The sequence below is a fragment of the Phocoena sinus genome, chromosome 4 (assembly GCF_008692025.1).
Source record: "Phocoena sinus isolate mPhoSin1 chromosome 4, mPhoSin1.pri, whole genome shotgun sequence".
NCBI lineage: Eukaryota > Metazoa > Chordata > Mammalia > Artiodactyla > Phocoenidae > Phocoena > Phocoena sinus.
The window spans coordinates 96,854,647-96,872,278 of NC_045766.1; the positions used below are offsets into that span (position 1 = coordinate 96,854,647).

General features: G+C 36.9%; 1 protein-coding gene across 1 annotated transcript in view; it reads right to left on the reverse strand.

Moving 5' to 3' along the window:
- The window catches only part of ADGRG7 (adhesion G protein-coupled receptor G7), a 59,353-nt gene extending 41,958 nt beyond the window's left edge, over positions 1–17,395 (reverse strand). The window contains 1 exon segment of the mRNA XM_032629425.1: positions 17,265–17,395. Coding sequence (XP_032485316.1) covers positions 17,265–17,395 — 131 coding nt within the window.
- Positions 17,396–17,632: the final 237 nt, after the last annotated feature.

Below are 17,632 nucleotides of genomic sequence, written 5' to 3' on the forward strand. Positions count from 1 at the left end.
CTATTTAGGTCTTCTGCCCATTTTTGGATTGGGTTGTTTGTTTTTTTAATATTGAGCTGCATGGGTTGTTTATATATTTTGGAGATTAATCCTTTGTCCATTGATTCGTTTGCAAATATTTTCTCCCATTCTGAGGGTTGTCTTTTCAGCTTGTTTATGGTTTCCTTTGCTGTGCAAAAGCTTTGAAGTTTCATTAGGTCCCATTTGTTTATTTTTGTTTTTATTTCCATTACTCTAGGAGGTGGATCAAAAAAGATCTTGCTGTGATTTATGTTATAGAGTGTTCTTCCGATGTTTTCCTCTAAGAGTTTTATACTGTCCAGTCTTACATTTAGGTCTCTAATCCATTTTGAGTTTATTTTTGTGTATGGTGTTAGGGAGTGTTCTAATTTCATTCTTTTACATGTAGCTGTCCAGTTTTCCCAGCACCACTTATTGGACAGGCTGTCTTTTCTCCATTGTATATCCTTGTCTCCTTTGTCATAGATTAGTTGACCATAGGTGAGTGGGTTTATCTCTCGGCTTTCTATCTTGTTCCATTGATCTATGTTTGTTTTTGTGCCAGTACCATATTGTCTTGATTACTGTAGCTTTGTAGTATAGTCTGAAATCAAGGAGTCTGATTCCTCCAGCTCCATTTTTTTCCCTCAAGACTGCTTTGGCTCTTCGGGGTCTTTTGTGTCTCCATACAACTTTTAAGATTTTTTGTTCTAGTTCTGTAAAAAATGCCATTGGTAATTTGATAGGGATTGCATTGAATCTATAGATTGCTTTGTGTAGTATAGTCATTTTCACAATGCTGATTCTTCCAATCCAAGAACATGGTATATCTCTCCATCTGTTAGTATCATCTTTAATTTCTTTCATCAGTGTCTTATAGTTTTCTGCATACAGGTCTTTTGTCTCCCTAGGTAGGTTTGTTCCTAGGTATTTTATTCATTTTGTTGCAGTAGTAAACGGGAGTGTTTCCTTAATTTCTCTTTCTGATTTTTCATCATTAGTGTATAGGAATGCAAGAGATTTCTGTGCATTAATTTTGTATCCTGAAACTTTACCAAATTCATTGATTAGTTCTAGTAGTTTTCTGGTGGCATCTTTCAGATGTTCTATGTATAGTATCATGTCATCTGCAAACAGTGAGAGTTTTACTTCTTCTTTTCCAATTTGTATTCTTTTTATTTCTTTTTCTTCTCTGAGTGCCGTGGCTAGGACTTCCAAAACTATGTTGAATAATATAGTGGCAAGAGTGGACATCCTTGTCTTGTTCCTGATCTTAGAGGAAATGCTTTCAGTTTTTCACCATTGAGAATGATGTTTGCTGTGGGTTTGTCATATATGGCCTTTATTACTTTGACGTAGGTTCCCTCGATGCCCACTTTCTGGAGAGTTTTTATCATAAATGGGTGTTGAATTTTCTCAAAAGCTTTTTCTGCATCTATTGAGATAATCATATGGTTTTTATTCTTCAATTTGTTAATATGGTGTATCACATTGATTGATTTGTGAATATTGAAGAATCCTTGCATCCCTGGGATAAATCCCCCATGATCATGGTGTATGATCCTTTTAATATGTTGTTGGATTCTGTTTCCTAGTATTTTGTTGAGGATTTTTGCATCTATATTCATCAGTGATATTGGTCTGTAATTTTCTTTTTTTGTAGTATCTTAGCCTGGTTTTCGGATCAGGGTGATGGTAGCCTCATAGAATGAGTTTGGGAGTATTCCTTCCTCCATAAGTTTTTGGAAGAGTTTGAGAAGAATGGGTGTTAGCTCTTCTCTAAATGTTTGATAGAATTCACCTGTGAAGCCATCTGGTCCTGGACTTTTGTTTGCTGGAAGATTTTTAATCACAGTTTCCATTTCATTACTTGTGATTGGCCTGTTCATATTTTTTATTTCTTCCTGGTTCAGTCTTGGAAGGTTATACCTTTCTAAGAATTTGTCCATTTCTTCCAGATTGTCCATTTTATTGGCGTAGAGTTGCGTGTAGTAGTCTCTTAGGATGCTTCGTATTTCTGTGGTGCCTGTTGTAACTTGTACTTTTTCATTTCTAATTTTATTGATTTGAGTCCGCTCCCTCTTTTTCTTGATGAGTCTGGCTAATGGTTTATCAGTTTTGTTTATCTTCTCCAAGAACCAGCTTTTAGAGTTATTGATCTTTGCTATTGTTTTCTTTGTTTCTATTTCATTTATTTCTGCTCTGATCTTTATGATTTCTTTCCTTCTGCTAACTTTGGGTTTTGTTTGTTCTTTCTCTAGTTCCTTTAGGTGTAAGGTTTGATTGTTTATTTGAGATTTTTCTTGTGTCTTGAGGTAGGCTTGTATAGCTATAAACTTCCCTCTTAGAACTGCTTTTGCTGCATACCATAGGATTTGGATCGTCGTGTTTTCATTGTTATTTTTCTCTAGGTATTTTTTGACTTCCTCTTTGATTTCTTCAGTGATCTCTTGACTATTTAGTAACATATTGTTTAGCCTCCATGAGTTTGTGTTTTTTTCCCTGTAACTGATTTCTAATCTCATAGCATTATCAAAAAAGATGCTTGATATGACTTCAATTTTCTAAAATTTACTGAGGCTTGATTTGAGACCCTAGATGTGATCTATCCTGGAGAATGCTCTGTGCACACTTGAGAAGAAAGTGTAATCTGCTGTGTTTGGATGGAATGTTCTATAAATATCAATTAAATCTATCTGGTCTATTATGTCATTTAAAGCTTCTGTTTCCTTATTTATATTCATTTTGGATGATTTGTCCATTGGTGTAAGTGAGGTGTTAAATTCCCCCACTATTATTTTATTACTGTCAATTTCCTCTTTTATAGCTGTTAGCAGTTGCCTTATGTATTGAGGTGCTCCTATGTTGGGTGCATATATATTTATAATTGTTATATCTTCTTCTTGGATTGATCCCCTGATCATTATGTAGTGTCCTTCCTTGTCTCTTGTAACATTCTTTATTTTAAAGTCTATTTTATCTGATATGAGTATTGCTACTCCAGCTTTCTTTTGATTTCCATTTGCATGGAATATATTTTTCCATCCCCTCACTTTCGGTCTGAATGTGTCCCTAGGTCTGAAGTGGGTCTTTTGTACACAGCATATATATGGGTCTTATTTTTGTATCCATTCAGCAAGCCTGTGTCTTTTGGTTGGAGTAGTTAATCCATACATGCTTAAGGTAATTGTCAATATGTATGTTCCTATTGCCATTTTCTTAATTGTTTGGGGTTTGTTTTTGTAGGTCTTTTCTTCTCTTGTATTTCCCACTTAGAGAAGTTCCTTTAGCATTTGTTGTAGAGCTGGTTTGGGGGTGCTGTATTCTCTTAGCTTTTGCTTGTCTGTAAAGCTTATGATTTCTCCATCAAATCTGAATGAGATCCTTGTTGGGTAGAGTAATCTTGGTTGTAGGTTCTTCCCTTTCATCACTTTAAGTATATCATGCCACTCCCTTCTGGCTTGTAGAGTTTCTGCTGAGAAATCAGCTGTTAACCTTATGGGAGTTCCCTTGTATGTTATTTGTCATTTTTCCCTTGCTGCTTTCAATAATTTTTCTTTGTCTTTAATTTTTGCCAATTTGATTACTATGTGTCTCGGCGTGTTTCTCCTTGTGTTTATCCTGTATGGGACTCTCTGCACTTTCTGGACTTGGGTGGCTATTTCCTTTCCCATGTTAGGGAAGTTTTTGACTATTATCTCTTCAAATATTTTCTCTGGTCCTTTCTCTCTTCTCCTTCTGGGACCCCTATAATGTGAATGTTGTTGTGTTTAATGTTGTCCCAGAGGTCTCTTTGGCTGTGTTCATTTCTTTTCATTCTTTTTTCTTTATTCTGTCCTGCAGCAGTGAATTCCAGCATTCTGTCTTCCAGGTCACTTATCCATTTTTCTGCCTCAGTTATTCTGCTATTGTTTCCTTCTAGTGTAGTTTTCCTTTCAGTTATTGTATTGTTCATCTGTTTGTTTGTTCTTTAATTCTTCTAGGTCTTTGTTAAACATTTCTTGCATCTTCTCGATCTTTGCCTCCATTGTTTTTCCGAGGTCCTGGATCATCTTCACTATCATTATTCTGAATTCTTTTTCTGGAAGGTTGACTATCTCCACTTCATTTAGCTGTTTTTCTGGGGGTTTATCTTGTTCCTTAATCTCGTACATAGCCCTCTGCCTTTTCATCTTGTCTATCTTTCTGTGAATGTGGTTTTTGTTCCACAGGCTGCAGGATTGTAGTTCTCCTCCTTCTTATTATTATTGGTAATCAGAGATGGTGCTACTGCCTGTAGCAGTGGATCATGCCTGACAGTTCTGGAGGCTGGGAAGTCCAAGATGAAGGCTCCAGCGGATTTGGTGTTGTGTGAGGGTCTGCTTCCTGCATCATAGACCACTGTCTTCTCCTCAATTCCTTTTACCTAATACATCATATCTGATTTTCAATTAAAAATTACAGGGCATGCTGAAAGGCAAAAAACAGCCTGAAGAGATAAGCCAACAATCAGAACCATATTTATAGATGGCAGAGATTTTAGAATTATCAGACCAGGAATTTAAGATAATTATGATTAATATGCTAAGAGCTTTAAAAAAGTGGACAGTCTTTAAGTACAAGGGGGTAATACAAGCAGAGAGATGGAAACTCTAAGCAAGAATCAAAAGAAATGCTAGATAGTGGGAAGCAGCCACATAGCACAGGGAGATCAGCTCTGTGCTTTGTGACCACCTAGAGGGGTGGGATAGGGAGGGTGGGAGGGAGATGCAAGAGGGAGGAGATATGGGGATATATGTATACGTATAGCTGATTCACTTTGTTATAAAGCAGAAACTAACACACCATTGTAAAGCAGTTATACTCCAATAAAGATGTTCTTAAAAAATGCTAGAATCTAAAAGCACTGTAACAGAAATGAAGAATGTCTTTGATGGGTCCATCAGTAGACTGGACATGGCCAAGAAAAGAATCAGTGAACTTGAAGAAATGTCAGTAGAAACTTCCCAAACTAAAAAGTAAAGAGGAAAAAATAAAAATGTAACAGAATATGCAAGAACTGTGGGAACAAAGGTATAACATATACTTTATGGCAGCAGTCCCCCCAACCCTTTCACCAGGAACCAGTTTCTTGGAAGACAATTTTTCCATGAACAGGGGGTGGGGGGTGACGGTTCAGGCGGTAATGCGAGCGATGCGGAGCATGGGGGGACAGCAGATGAAGCTTCGCTCGCTCACCCGCCACTCACCTCCTGCTGTGTGGCCTGGTTCCTAACAGGCCGCAAACTGGTACCGGTCTTTGGCCTGGGGGTTGGGGACCCCTGCGTTATGGGAATACTGGAAGGAGAGGAAAAGGGAAAAGGAACAGAAAAAAACATTTGAATTTTTAGTACCTGAGAATATTCCAGAATAAATGACAGACACCAAATCACAGATTCAGGAATCTCAGAGTCAGAGAACACTAACCAGGATAAATATTTAAAAACAAACAAACAACAAAAAAAAAACCCCTACATTTAGGCATATCCTATTCAAACTGCAGAAAATCAAAGACAAAAAGATCATTTCAAAAGAAGCCAAAAGGGGGAAAAAATACCTATGGAGAAACAAGTATAAGAATTATACTGGAATTCTCAGAAATCATGCAAGAAAAAGAGAATAGAGTGAAATATTTAGTGTTGAATGAAAAACAACAAAGAATTCTGTATCCAAGGAATTATCCTTTAAAAGTAAAGGAGAAATAAAGACATTCTCAGACAAAGAAAAATTGAGGGAGTTTGTCAGCAGTAGTTTGTCACCATTTCTGTCTTGTACGAAATGTTAAAGGAAGTTAATCAGAAAGAAGGGAATGATATAGGTCAGAAACTTAGATCTACATGAGAAGAGCATTAGAGAAGGAATAAATGAAGGTAAAATACAATCTTTTAGTTTTTTATTCTTAATTGACCTAACAGATAAATTTGTTCAAAATAATAATAATAATGATATATGAGGTGATTATAGCTTATGGATAAATGAAATGAATGACCAAAAAAATGTTATAAGGAAAGAGAAGGAGGAATTGGGAATACTCTGCTATAAGGTACTGGCATCACACATGAGGCCATATACTGTTAATAGAAAGTAATCGTAAATGTATATTGCAAACTCTAGGATGCTCCTAGGCATTCACCCAAATAAGTAAAACCTTGTGCCCACACTAAAAGCTGCACCTGTACGTTTACAGCAGCTGCATATATAATCACCAAAAACTGGAAGCAAGATGACCTTTAATAGGTAAATGGATTAAAAAAAACCCTGTATATTCAATATATCTATACAATGGGATATTATTCAGCCATAAAAAGAAATGAGCTATGAAGCCCCCAAAAGATATAGAGGAATCTTAAATATATTTAGCTAAGTGAAAGGAGCCAGTCTGAAAAGGCTACATACTGTATGATTCCAAATATGTCAGTCTGGAAAAGCAAAACTATAGAGAGAGTAAAAACATCAGGGGTTGGGGAAGGGAGGGATGAACAGGTGAAGTGTGGTAGATTTTTAGGGCAATTAACTATTCTGTATGGTCCTGTAACAGTGAATATACATCATTATGTATTTGTCAAAATCCATAGAACTGTACAACACAGTGAACCATAATATAAACTATGTATTTTAATTAATAATAATGTATCAATATTGGCTTGTCCATTGTAACAAAAGCAACATACAAGTGTAAGATACTGATGACAAGGGAAACTATACAGGGGGAGGAGTGATGAGAGAGAGAGTAAATAGGAACTCTCCGTACTTTCTGCTTAATTTTTCTGTAAACCTAAAACTGGTCTAAAAATAATTAGTTTAAAAAAAAATAAGATATGGATCCTGATCTCAAAGTGCTTACATTCTAGCAAGAGAGATTTAATGGTAACTGTTGTGTGACAAACTTCTCTATGTGACCAATGAAATATACAAATCTTCTTAAATTATAAAATACTTCAAATACACAAGGTATGGAAAATAATAAAACACCCCCAACTACCCACACCAGTTTTAATAGATAGCAACTTTCTCTCAGATTTGCTTCAGATATTTTTTTCTTAATGAGCAATGAAACTAGAAAGAGCTGAAATCCTTTGAATTCCTTTCTATTAATATTCCTTTACCTGCCTACCTAGAAGTAACACTATTTTGAAATTATCTTTCCCATCACATTTTATACTACTGTATGTCTAAGATAATCAGTATGTAGCATTTTAAAAAAAATACTGATAACTATTTTAATGGTTACTGTTCTATCTAGGTATTTTCCCCTCCTTTTGGAGTAAATTTTGGTCATTTACATTTTTTAAAGAAAATTGTCACTTGACCAAAGTTTTATACTAGCTAGGATAAGGTTTTCCATGGTATTTGCTTATGTTTTTCCTCATTAGTTACTGTTGTTTGAAATCACTGTCTTATATATATATATATATATATTTTTTTTTTTTTTTCTTCAGCACGCGGGCCCCTCACTGTTGTGGCCTCTCCCGTTGCGGAGCACAGGCTCCAGACACGCAGGCTCAGCGGCCATGGCTCACGGGCCCAGCCGCCCCGCAGCACGCGGGATCCTCCTGGACCGGGGCACGAACCCGCATCCCCTGCATCGGCAGGTGGACTCCCAACCACTGCACCACCAGGGAAGCCCTGTCTTATTTTTTTAATATATTTTAATAGGTAATATATTCAAAGTTGAAAATAACATTTGTTCCCATCCCCAAATATACACAAATAATTTCTATTCATTTTTTCCAATCTTTCTTTTCACAAGAATAAGCAAATATGAATCTATAGTCTTATTTTCTCCCTCTCTTTTCTGTAGCTTGCTCTCGCACTTAATGGATGTCAAAAAATCTTTTCACAGCAGTTCACAAGAGAACTTCCACATCTTCTTTTACAGCTGCATTATATTCCATTGTGTGATTGTGCCCTAATTTAACTAACCATTTATTGATGACACTTGTATTGTTTTCAATTGTTGCTTCAAAATTGCATTCTACACATTTCATTTTGCCATTGTACAAATTCATCTGTAGAATTTATTTCCAGAAATGGAATTTCTGAGCCAAAGAATACACATTCGTCTTCTTGACAGTTATTACCATCTTGCCCCACAGGAGTTGTACTAATTTGTATCGATATTTTCACCAACAACGTAACCATATGCAGGGTCTGGGACAACGTGCAATAAAGACCGATCTACCATTTACATAAAAGTAAACGCAAAACTCTAATGCTATAATAAACATATCTTCATAAGGACCTGAAAATCCAAGTCTGAATTTAGAAATCATGGGTTCCTCAAAGCCCTATGTCAGAAGGTGAGAGGCCCGCAGCTGCCCCTTCTCTCTCCATCTCCGTCTTGTCCCACACTCAAGGGGCCCTGCGCTCACACACGCAGACACCCCAGCCCATACCTCAAGCTCTTTTCACAACACACTGTGAACAGCCACCCCTCGTGGTCAGGGAAGCACAGGCAGCCTGGCTGACCCTCCAGACGATGAGTGGGAAAGGCAGGCACAGTTCCGGGAGGCGGAGCAGGGCTTCTGAGGACCCATGCGCAGGAGGAGATGCTGGCTCTGCGTGGGCATGTCCCCTTGGCCTCACAGAGAAGTAGTGTTTTGCTTAAAGGGTCGCGACCCTTTTATTTTCGTATATGTTGCTTAATTATGCCTTTTTTTTTTTTTTGGCTTAATGAATCTCGCTGGAAATGTATCTATTTAAATTCATCTTTTCAAAAAACTAGCTTTTGGTTTTGCTGATCTCCGCTCTTTTTTCTTTGATTTCCATTCCATTAATTTGTCCTTATTTTTATGACTGCCAGACATACTTCCTTAGAATTTAGTCTTTACTTTTTTAACTTCTAAAGTTAGAATCCTTAAATCACTAATTTTCACTCTGGTTTTTTAATATGTACATAAAGCTATAAATGTCATTCTAACTATATTTTTAGATGTGCCACAAGTTGTGATATAGACTGTTTCCCCTGAATTTTTAAATATTTTGTAATTTTCATTTGATGTCTTCTTTGAATTATTTAAAACAATTTTTTATACATCTATTAGAATTTTCTTGGTTATTTTATGCACTGCCTTCTAATTGTATTGTATTGTATTCACAGAACATAATCTATAGGATTCATTCTTTGGTACTCACTAAGACTTTCTTCTGAAAATAATATATACTCTCTATTTTCTGTGGCAATTCGAATTTATAAATCCACTAAGTCCTGTTTGTTAGTTATGTTTTTCAAATTTCTGAATCCTTACTGATTTTCACTGCTTGACCTATCAGTTTCTTACAGGAAAGCATTAGACTCAACCACCCCGAGTGTAAAGTTGTGTATTTATCTGTATAATTCTGCCCTATTTTGCTTTATATATTCTGAGTCTGTGTTATTTGATGCATACAGGCACAGGATTATTGATTATTCCTTGTTGAATTACTTCTATCTTTGAGTAATAAAACTCTCATTCTCATAGTATTTTTTGCCTAAGTTCTGGTTTTCTGATATTAATGTTGCTAATTCAGCTTTCTTTTGCTTTGAATAGTATTTGCCTGGAATTGGTTTTATCATCATTTGCTTTTCATCTTTTTGTGTCATTCAATGTTCTGTGTTTCTTATAAACAGCAGGGGTTACATTTTGTTTTGCTTCAATGATATCCAATACGACAATACCTTTCCTTAAACAGATGAGTTTAAAGTACTTAAATTTGTTGTGTTTATTATTTCTACTATCTTATTTCATGTTTTCCCCCCTACTTTGATGCCTTCAATGGTATTATTTTCTTTCTTTCTTTCATTGTTTTCTAGTACAGTTGCCCCTCAGCATCTGCAGGAAATTGGTTCCAGGACCTCCACAGACACCAAAATCCACGGACACTCAAAGTTCCTTTTATAAAATGACATAGTACATTCAGCCATCCCTTCATATCTGCAGATGTGAACCCATGGATATAGAGGGCCAACTGTATTTTAGTGCCACCTTGTTTTTAAATCTCCTGTAACGTTAGCCTTTTAAGATGTAGAAAGCAATCTATCACTATTTAAATCTACCAAAAAGTTTGTCAGTTTGTTTGCCCTGATAGATTATATTTATTCCTTCTAGGTTCAGTTTATTGATTTCTGAAGTATATGATTTAATCTTTCTTTCAGTTAGGGTCTATGAGTGACAGATTCTCCAAGGTTGACCTGAAAAGGCTTTTATTTTGCCCTTGCCCTTGTCAGTTTGATAAGGTATGCAATTCTGGGTTGACAGCACTTTGAGGATATTACCCCACTGTCTTCTAGAATTTGTTGCTGTTAATGAGAAGTTTTTCTTGATCTAACTGTTATTCCTTTTTAAGTTTTCTTTATCTGATGTTCTGCAATTTTACCATGATGTGGATTTATTTTTGTTTTCCCTGCTTGAGACTCAGTCATTCTTCAATACAAGTAAATTCTTAGTCTTTATTTCTTCCAATGTTGCCTCTCCCATATTCTCTCTATTCTTTTCTTCTGGAATTTCTGGTAGACCCTGTTGAAATTTAGCCTTATATATTTCAAGTTTCCTAATCATATTTCAAAGTTAACATCTCTTTATATTGTTACATTACATTATAGGTAATTTCTTCAAATCTTCCATTTCTGTACTTCTCTAATGATTTCTAATCTCCTTTTAAGTCTACTCATTCATTTTTTTTATTATTACTATATTTTTCATTCAAGAAATACTATTTGGTTCTTTTTCAAATTCTTTTATCCTTTTAAAAAAGTACAAACTTTTTCTTTTATTGTGATTTTTCCTCCTGTATTTCTAACTTGTAAATCATTTTTTAAATACTTTATATTCTCTTTCAGGTTGTTCTGTTATATCCAGTTCAGGAAAAGTTAATCCTATTGGCTGCATTTAATGTCTCTCCAACATCGTGGTTCATTTGTAATTTTGGGCTGTAAACTCACCTTTATCTTACTTACTGCTGAGACTTTTATGGATCCTATTTGTGAAAATATTTCTACAGGGAAATTTTGCAGCACTTCTGTTATTATCTTGGGATACCATCAGTAGTAGTCTTAAACTAGTTTCGGGATAATGTCTCACTGGGGGTTTCTGCACTGAAGGTAGGACAAATTCAGATTCTGTAGCCTGGGGTTTCAATTACTTGTGGTGACTTTTCTTTTCCTACTCATGTCCCTGAACAGATGATAGAGTTATTTAATACTTCTCTGGGTTAGCGCAGAACTTTTCTAACCTTTTCATGGTTGAGGCAACTTTTAGAGGCTTTAGGGGTTATCCCCGTGGCTCAGGTCCAGCTTTCCCACTTGACACAGGAATAGAAGTCATGCTTCCTGTGTCCATGTGTGCATTGAAGCCACAACCCCCAGCCTCTGTGGCTTATGCCACTGCCTCACCATTATGGTATTGACTTTTCTCTTTGTTTCTGCCACCTGGAATTTCCCTTCAAGAAAGAAAGCCTGCTATACATTTGAATTATTTTTATATTTTATTCATAATTTCTATGTGTTTGTAAGTAGGAAGGGCACCTATCCATGTCTATTCAGCCCGCCTTTTTGCCACTAGTCAAGAGTCGGTCCTTATACTTAATGAGTATTTTGACTCCCTTTAGATAAGGGCTATGGTTTATATCTCCAGGTCCTAGCACAATGCCAGATACATAGAAGGTAACCCCCAAATTTTGCTCATTGGCTTCTTTTCCATTTACGTTTTGGTTGAGCTATCCACTCTTGAATCATAATCACATTTTCACACCTTGTGCTCCCCAGTTCAAGACACTATCATCTGAAATAACTAAATTACCCACAAAATATAGCAAAAGTAGTATTAGTATTTTTAAGCCTCTCTGTTTTAAGTCAAGAAAGTCAGATCCAGAAAGATTATGTGCCTTGTTTATATCCTATAACTAGGTTTTTAGAGTTATGGTCTCATAAAAGTGACAGTAGCTCTTCATTAGCCCAACTTTCTCATTCTATGCAAAGAGTACATTCTCCATTAATAGTAACTCTTTCCAGAGCAGTAGCTGGTTGGTAACTGAGTGGGGACTAGAATTCTGATCTCTTGATTAGTAATCAACTGCTCCTGGTCCCTCCTCACAGTGCCTGCCTTTACCACAGGGATAACAGGAAGAGTGAGCATCAGCTTCATTTTATTTGAGAGTCCATACACTGGAACATACTTAATAGTAGTATTTTTCTTTTATAACACCAGTGTGATAATAATAATAATTCCTTATATTCTTTTAAATTGTAATAAATAATACTTCGAGGAATACCAGCCCTTTTTTAACACCTTTACTACACATCATGGAAAATTAAGTGCAGAACATATGTGACACTCACATTTCATGCTGCTTGAAAAAGTAGCAGAAAATATTTGAAATTCCAAATAGAAAACATGAATTAAATTTCTTCTCCTAAACTAGATAAAATTAGAATCTGTTTTGAAAAGTCTAGTTTAAGTGGGGGAATAAAAAAAATCTTTCCTTAGTCAAAGAAATTCCATCAGGAAACTCTAGTGTCTAGCTCGGAGTCCTTAGGGGTTTAAAGATCCAGGGATCTGTCATTTTTCCCAGACCAGGAATTTGAAATATCTGGGTGAGGATAAAGTTTATTCTTAAATGAGAGGACAATGTTTATGAAAGTTTATTCCATGATGGGAAAAAAACTTAAAAACTTAAATAAAATACGTAAAGTATAGACTTTACTTAAGGTGAAGGTTGTTCAATGTTAACAACCTGGTTACATATTCCAATAAACTGCTTAAATGTTTTAATAAAAATTTCCCCAATGGTCTAGTAATTATAAATATTGAAAAACAAATGCAGGGAGATATGGCAGTTCTTAGAACTGTTCCTGTTTCTATTTTGAGCTAATCAGTTGAAATTTATGATTAAACCTACTGTAGACTTTCAGTTTGATAGGTTGAGTTTCAATCCAAAGGTCCAAACTAGATCAACGGCATCTTTTCAAGGTATATTTCAGGGAGTGGAGAAAACTATGCACTAAATTATCAAAAAATACATAAATGAAAAATAGTAGCTAACATTTATTGAGTGCTTACAGTGTACTAGGTATCATCTTAAACCTGTAAACATATTAACTAATTCTCACAACAGATAGGATTTATTATTAATAATAGGAAAACCACAATACAGAAATGTTGAGTAACTTGCTCCAGTTTACACAGTAAGAACCAGGCAATCTGGCTGCACGGCTTTTTTTCCCCTACTCATGTATTTTTCCCCAACTCTCATGTACACACTCTACACCAGATGTTCTTCAGTAACATGTGTTATCAAAACCCTGTGGGTGGGCTTCCCTGGTGGCGCAGTGGTTGAAAGTCCGCCTGCTGATGCAGGGGACACAGGTTCGTGCCCTGGTCCAGGAGGATCCCACATGCCACGGAGCAGCTGGGCCCGTGAGCCATGGCCACTGAGCCTGCGCGTCCGGAGCCTGTGCTCCGCAACGGGAGAGGCCACAACAGTGAGAGGCCCGCGTACTGAAAAAATAAAAATAAAAAATAAACTTGTGGGTGAGGTTAAATTCAGAATGTCAAGTAAAAATATCTAGTACCTGAAAATCAAGGAAAAATTCACTAAACCAAGGTCCTAGTCTCTTAATTTAAGAAAGTGACTTGTAGGACTTCCCTGGTGGCGCAGTGGTTAAGAATCCGCCTGCCAACGCAGACGCCACGGGTTCGATCCCTGGTCCGGGAAGATCCCACATGCCGCGGAGCAACTAAGCCCGTGCACCACAGCTACTGAAGCCCACACGCCTAGAACCTGTGCTTCGCAACAAGAGAAGCCACCACAATGAGAAGCCCACGCACCACCACAACAAAAACAACAAAAATTCGTCATGAAGGACCTAGGGGCAAGATGGGAATAAAGACACAGACCTACTAGAGAATGGACTTGAGGACACGGGGAGGGGGAAGGGTAAGCTGTGACAAAGTGAGAGAGTGGTAGCGACATATATATACTACCAAACGTAAAATAGATAACTAGCGGGAAGCAGCCGCATAGCACATGGAGATCAGCTGGGTGCTTTGTGACCACCTAGTGGGGTGGGATAGGGAGGGTGGGGGGGTGGGATAGGGAGGGTGGGGGGGGTGGGATAGGGAGGGTGGGAGGGAGGGAGACGCAAGAGGGAAGAGATATGGGGATATATGTATATGTATAATTGATTCACTTTGTTATAAAGCAGAAACTAACACACCATTGTAAAGCAATTATACTCCAATAAAGATGTTAAAAAAAAATTCAGGAAAAAAAAAGCAGCTATTTTCCTGATTCATAAAACAATTGAAATATCAAAAAAAAAAAAAAAAAGAGTAGCCCCAGCTCGCCACAACTAGAGAAAGCCCGCACAGCAACGAAGACACAATGCAACCAAAAATTGATGAATTTTAAAAAAGAGAGAATCTTTTAAGAAAGTGAATTGTAAAACGGGATCATCAACTTAAACATCACTGATTCTGATGTTAAAATAATGCATGCCCCTCAGCCAATTACAAAACAAAATTTCTTCCTCAAAAAAATCCCTTCCCTTTCATAGAAATTATTTTCTTGATTTAAAGAGTGATTATATGAAGAAGCAAGAAGGGAGACTGGTAAAGCTACAGAACAGAGATTTACAACAACAGGATTAAAACTGAATAAAAGTACAGCTGCCTAAAACCCAGCTTCCTCCATCTTGGAAAGACTTCTCTGGACTTTTTTTAAACCCCAAAATGCAACCTGCCCTCCAGGAACAGTCACATGAGTTTGATTTATTTTCAAGTTTGCCTCTTGGGGGAGTATGTAATTGAATAAAATGAAAGCCAAGCAACTGTAACATGGGTATATTAATAACTGCCTCAGAGACAGTTGTCAGGATTAAATGAGGGAAGGTATGTGAAGTTTTTTAGCACAGTACCTAGAATACAGTAAAAAAAAAAATTAACAGTAAGTTTTATAAAAATGAAACATATAAATAGTACACATATAGCCACATTGATGTTCACTCTATAGCCAAACAACAGTGACTTCTAATTGAAATCTACTTACGGCAGAATTTAAATTTTTTTGTACTTTTTCTACACAGAGGCCATTACTTTTTCATAGAAAATAAAAGTGAGAGAGATATAACTTGTTTATATAAATATGTTAAACCTAAACCATAGATATATATATTCTGTTTATATTGAAAATAAATTTTGAAGGCAGTAAAATTAATTTACCCCAAATTGTATGTGTATATGTATATTTTTCCTGAGTAAGACATTCATAGTTTTCATCGGTTTCTCAGAGATATCCATGACCCTCCCCTTAAAAAATAAGTTTAAAAACAATTCATCTCTATGCCCAGGTAAAGGGACTAAAGTGAGAGCGTTCAATACTTCCATGAGATGGGATGAGACGGGATGGAAAGAGGAGGAGGAGAATGACTGGAGAGGAAGGGAGTGAAGTGGAGAAGTCAGAATTTACCAACTAAGACAAAGTCTGAATGCAGTGCACAAAGCAAAACAGTAACAGCAAACAATACCGGTCCTTCAATCTTTCTCTTTAGATGGTACCAATAACCCCCTCCTTTTCCACTGGGTTTACCCAAAAACTGAGGGATGTCCCTCAGAGCCACTTCAAAAGAAACCAGCTAGAGCAAGGAAACGTTCATCCTTTCTGAGGAGCTGGTATGCTTTTATTGTTAAACATGGGTTCTTTATTATTTATTATCGTGCGTTTGGGGCCTTAGCCCTCAGGAAACACAGGGATATGTTTTGTATTTATTTTTAGCAACTCCTTCTAGCCTTTGATTTTCACTTACTTTCTATCCCCAAACTTGTCCTCTTCCTTACAGTGTTTTTGTTCTTTGGTCCTTGTTTTAATGGTTCTATCGTACCTGTGTTCTTTATAACTCACCACAAATTTCCCTTTAAAAGTAGATGTCTTGTAAAGGAAGAAAAGGAGGGAAGAAGGGAGGAAGGAAGGAGGGAGGGAGGGAGGAAAAGAAGGAAGGAAGGAAGGAAGGAAGGAAGGAAGGAAGGAAGGAAGGAAGGAAGGAAGGAAGGAAGGAAGGAAGGAAGGTTCTTAAAAGTATACCCTTTAAATAAGGTCTTGTAAATTTAGCAGCCTTAATAGGGTGAAACCTATAGTTCATAATTTTTTTAAACCTCAAATTATTCTACAAACCTTAAATAAACAAAGCCACATTTTCTCCAAGTTTAAATTTTACTGTTTTTATTCTGATAAATTTTTTCTTGCTTGCTCTCTAAATCCTATTAATACAGTATTCTCTAAATATGTTCTTTGGGGAAAAACCAGATCTATTCTCAGCTACCACTCCATCTGCAGCCAACATATTTGACTCCTTTTGTCCTTGACAGTGGATCTTTGCAGGCATGGCTTGTGCTCCCCCAACCTTCTGTCCTCTGCAGTTACCTTCTCTGGGGGCAGACCATCTCTCCTGCCCTTTCCTGACTGTCATTATTTACACTTACTTACTCAGTTTCATTAGAAACTGTCTCTCTGTCTCTTTTTTTTTTTTTCACAAAAGGGAGTGCTCAGCACATGCAGTTTTGGATCCCTTTATGGAAAACCCCATGGCACAAAGGAACCAGCATTAGTATTATGGAAAGTCTCTGTTCTGAGTTTCTGGGGCTTTCCTTTAACATCATTGTTTACACACCATTGCCCGCCTTCACCCCCCCTTCTCAGGCTCAGCTCTGCCACATAGCAGGTGACTAACAAATAGTTGACTAACCAGGAAAATTGTTCTCTAAATGACCTTAATTTTTAACTAGTTTTCTACACCTGAAAAGTGGGAACTTTGTGTGCAAAACATAAGATCATTTTTTTTACAATCCTAATGAAAACATTCCTAAACTTTCTTCTTGAAATGAAATTTCATTCTGCATGTTTAATAATGTGTGTGTGTGTGTGTGTGTGTGTGTGTGTGTGTGTGTCCATAACTATTTTCCTTCCCTGGATTTAGCTAAACAAGCCCAAACATGTGCTATTAATGATTTAAATTATTACTCGGCTATTCATTCAGTCAGGTGTTAAAGAGCATGAACAGGCCAATTCAACTGTTGTTCGTCACCCTGCACACTTAACACACACGCATGTTACACGCATGTATATACAACCGTATGCTAGCCATCAATTGACCCTTGTCTTTTATATTTCATAAATGGTGGGCAGTCTCAGCCTAGACATGGCACTTTCCAGTACTGGTATATCAGGTGGCAGGGACCGAGGCTCAATACCTTCTCTTGCTCTGAATTAAACACAGCAGGATGACATTACCTCTCTGGATCCTGATTACACTCTTCCAGATGCCCAATCCCCAAATGATGGCGGTCAGCAGCCCACACACAGTGGCCACCAGAACCTTGAGGTTACACGCATGGCAGGAAGCCATGGGGAATCCAAACCACAAATCCACTGTGCTTCTTTTCTTCTTGAGCCAAGAACTTTAATCAAAAACTCTGCTAAAAAGAATAATTCCTTCTCTCAGGGTTCTATCAGTCAGATGTCCTCATTTTTTAAGATTTTTGAGGTTAATCATGCAGGAAGCAGTTCAAATCACCTAATAAAAGGTACACAGTCTGCTTGCAATTTCCTCATGCTTCACTGAATGAGAACATGAAAAAAGTGA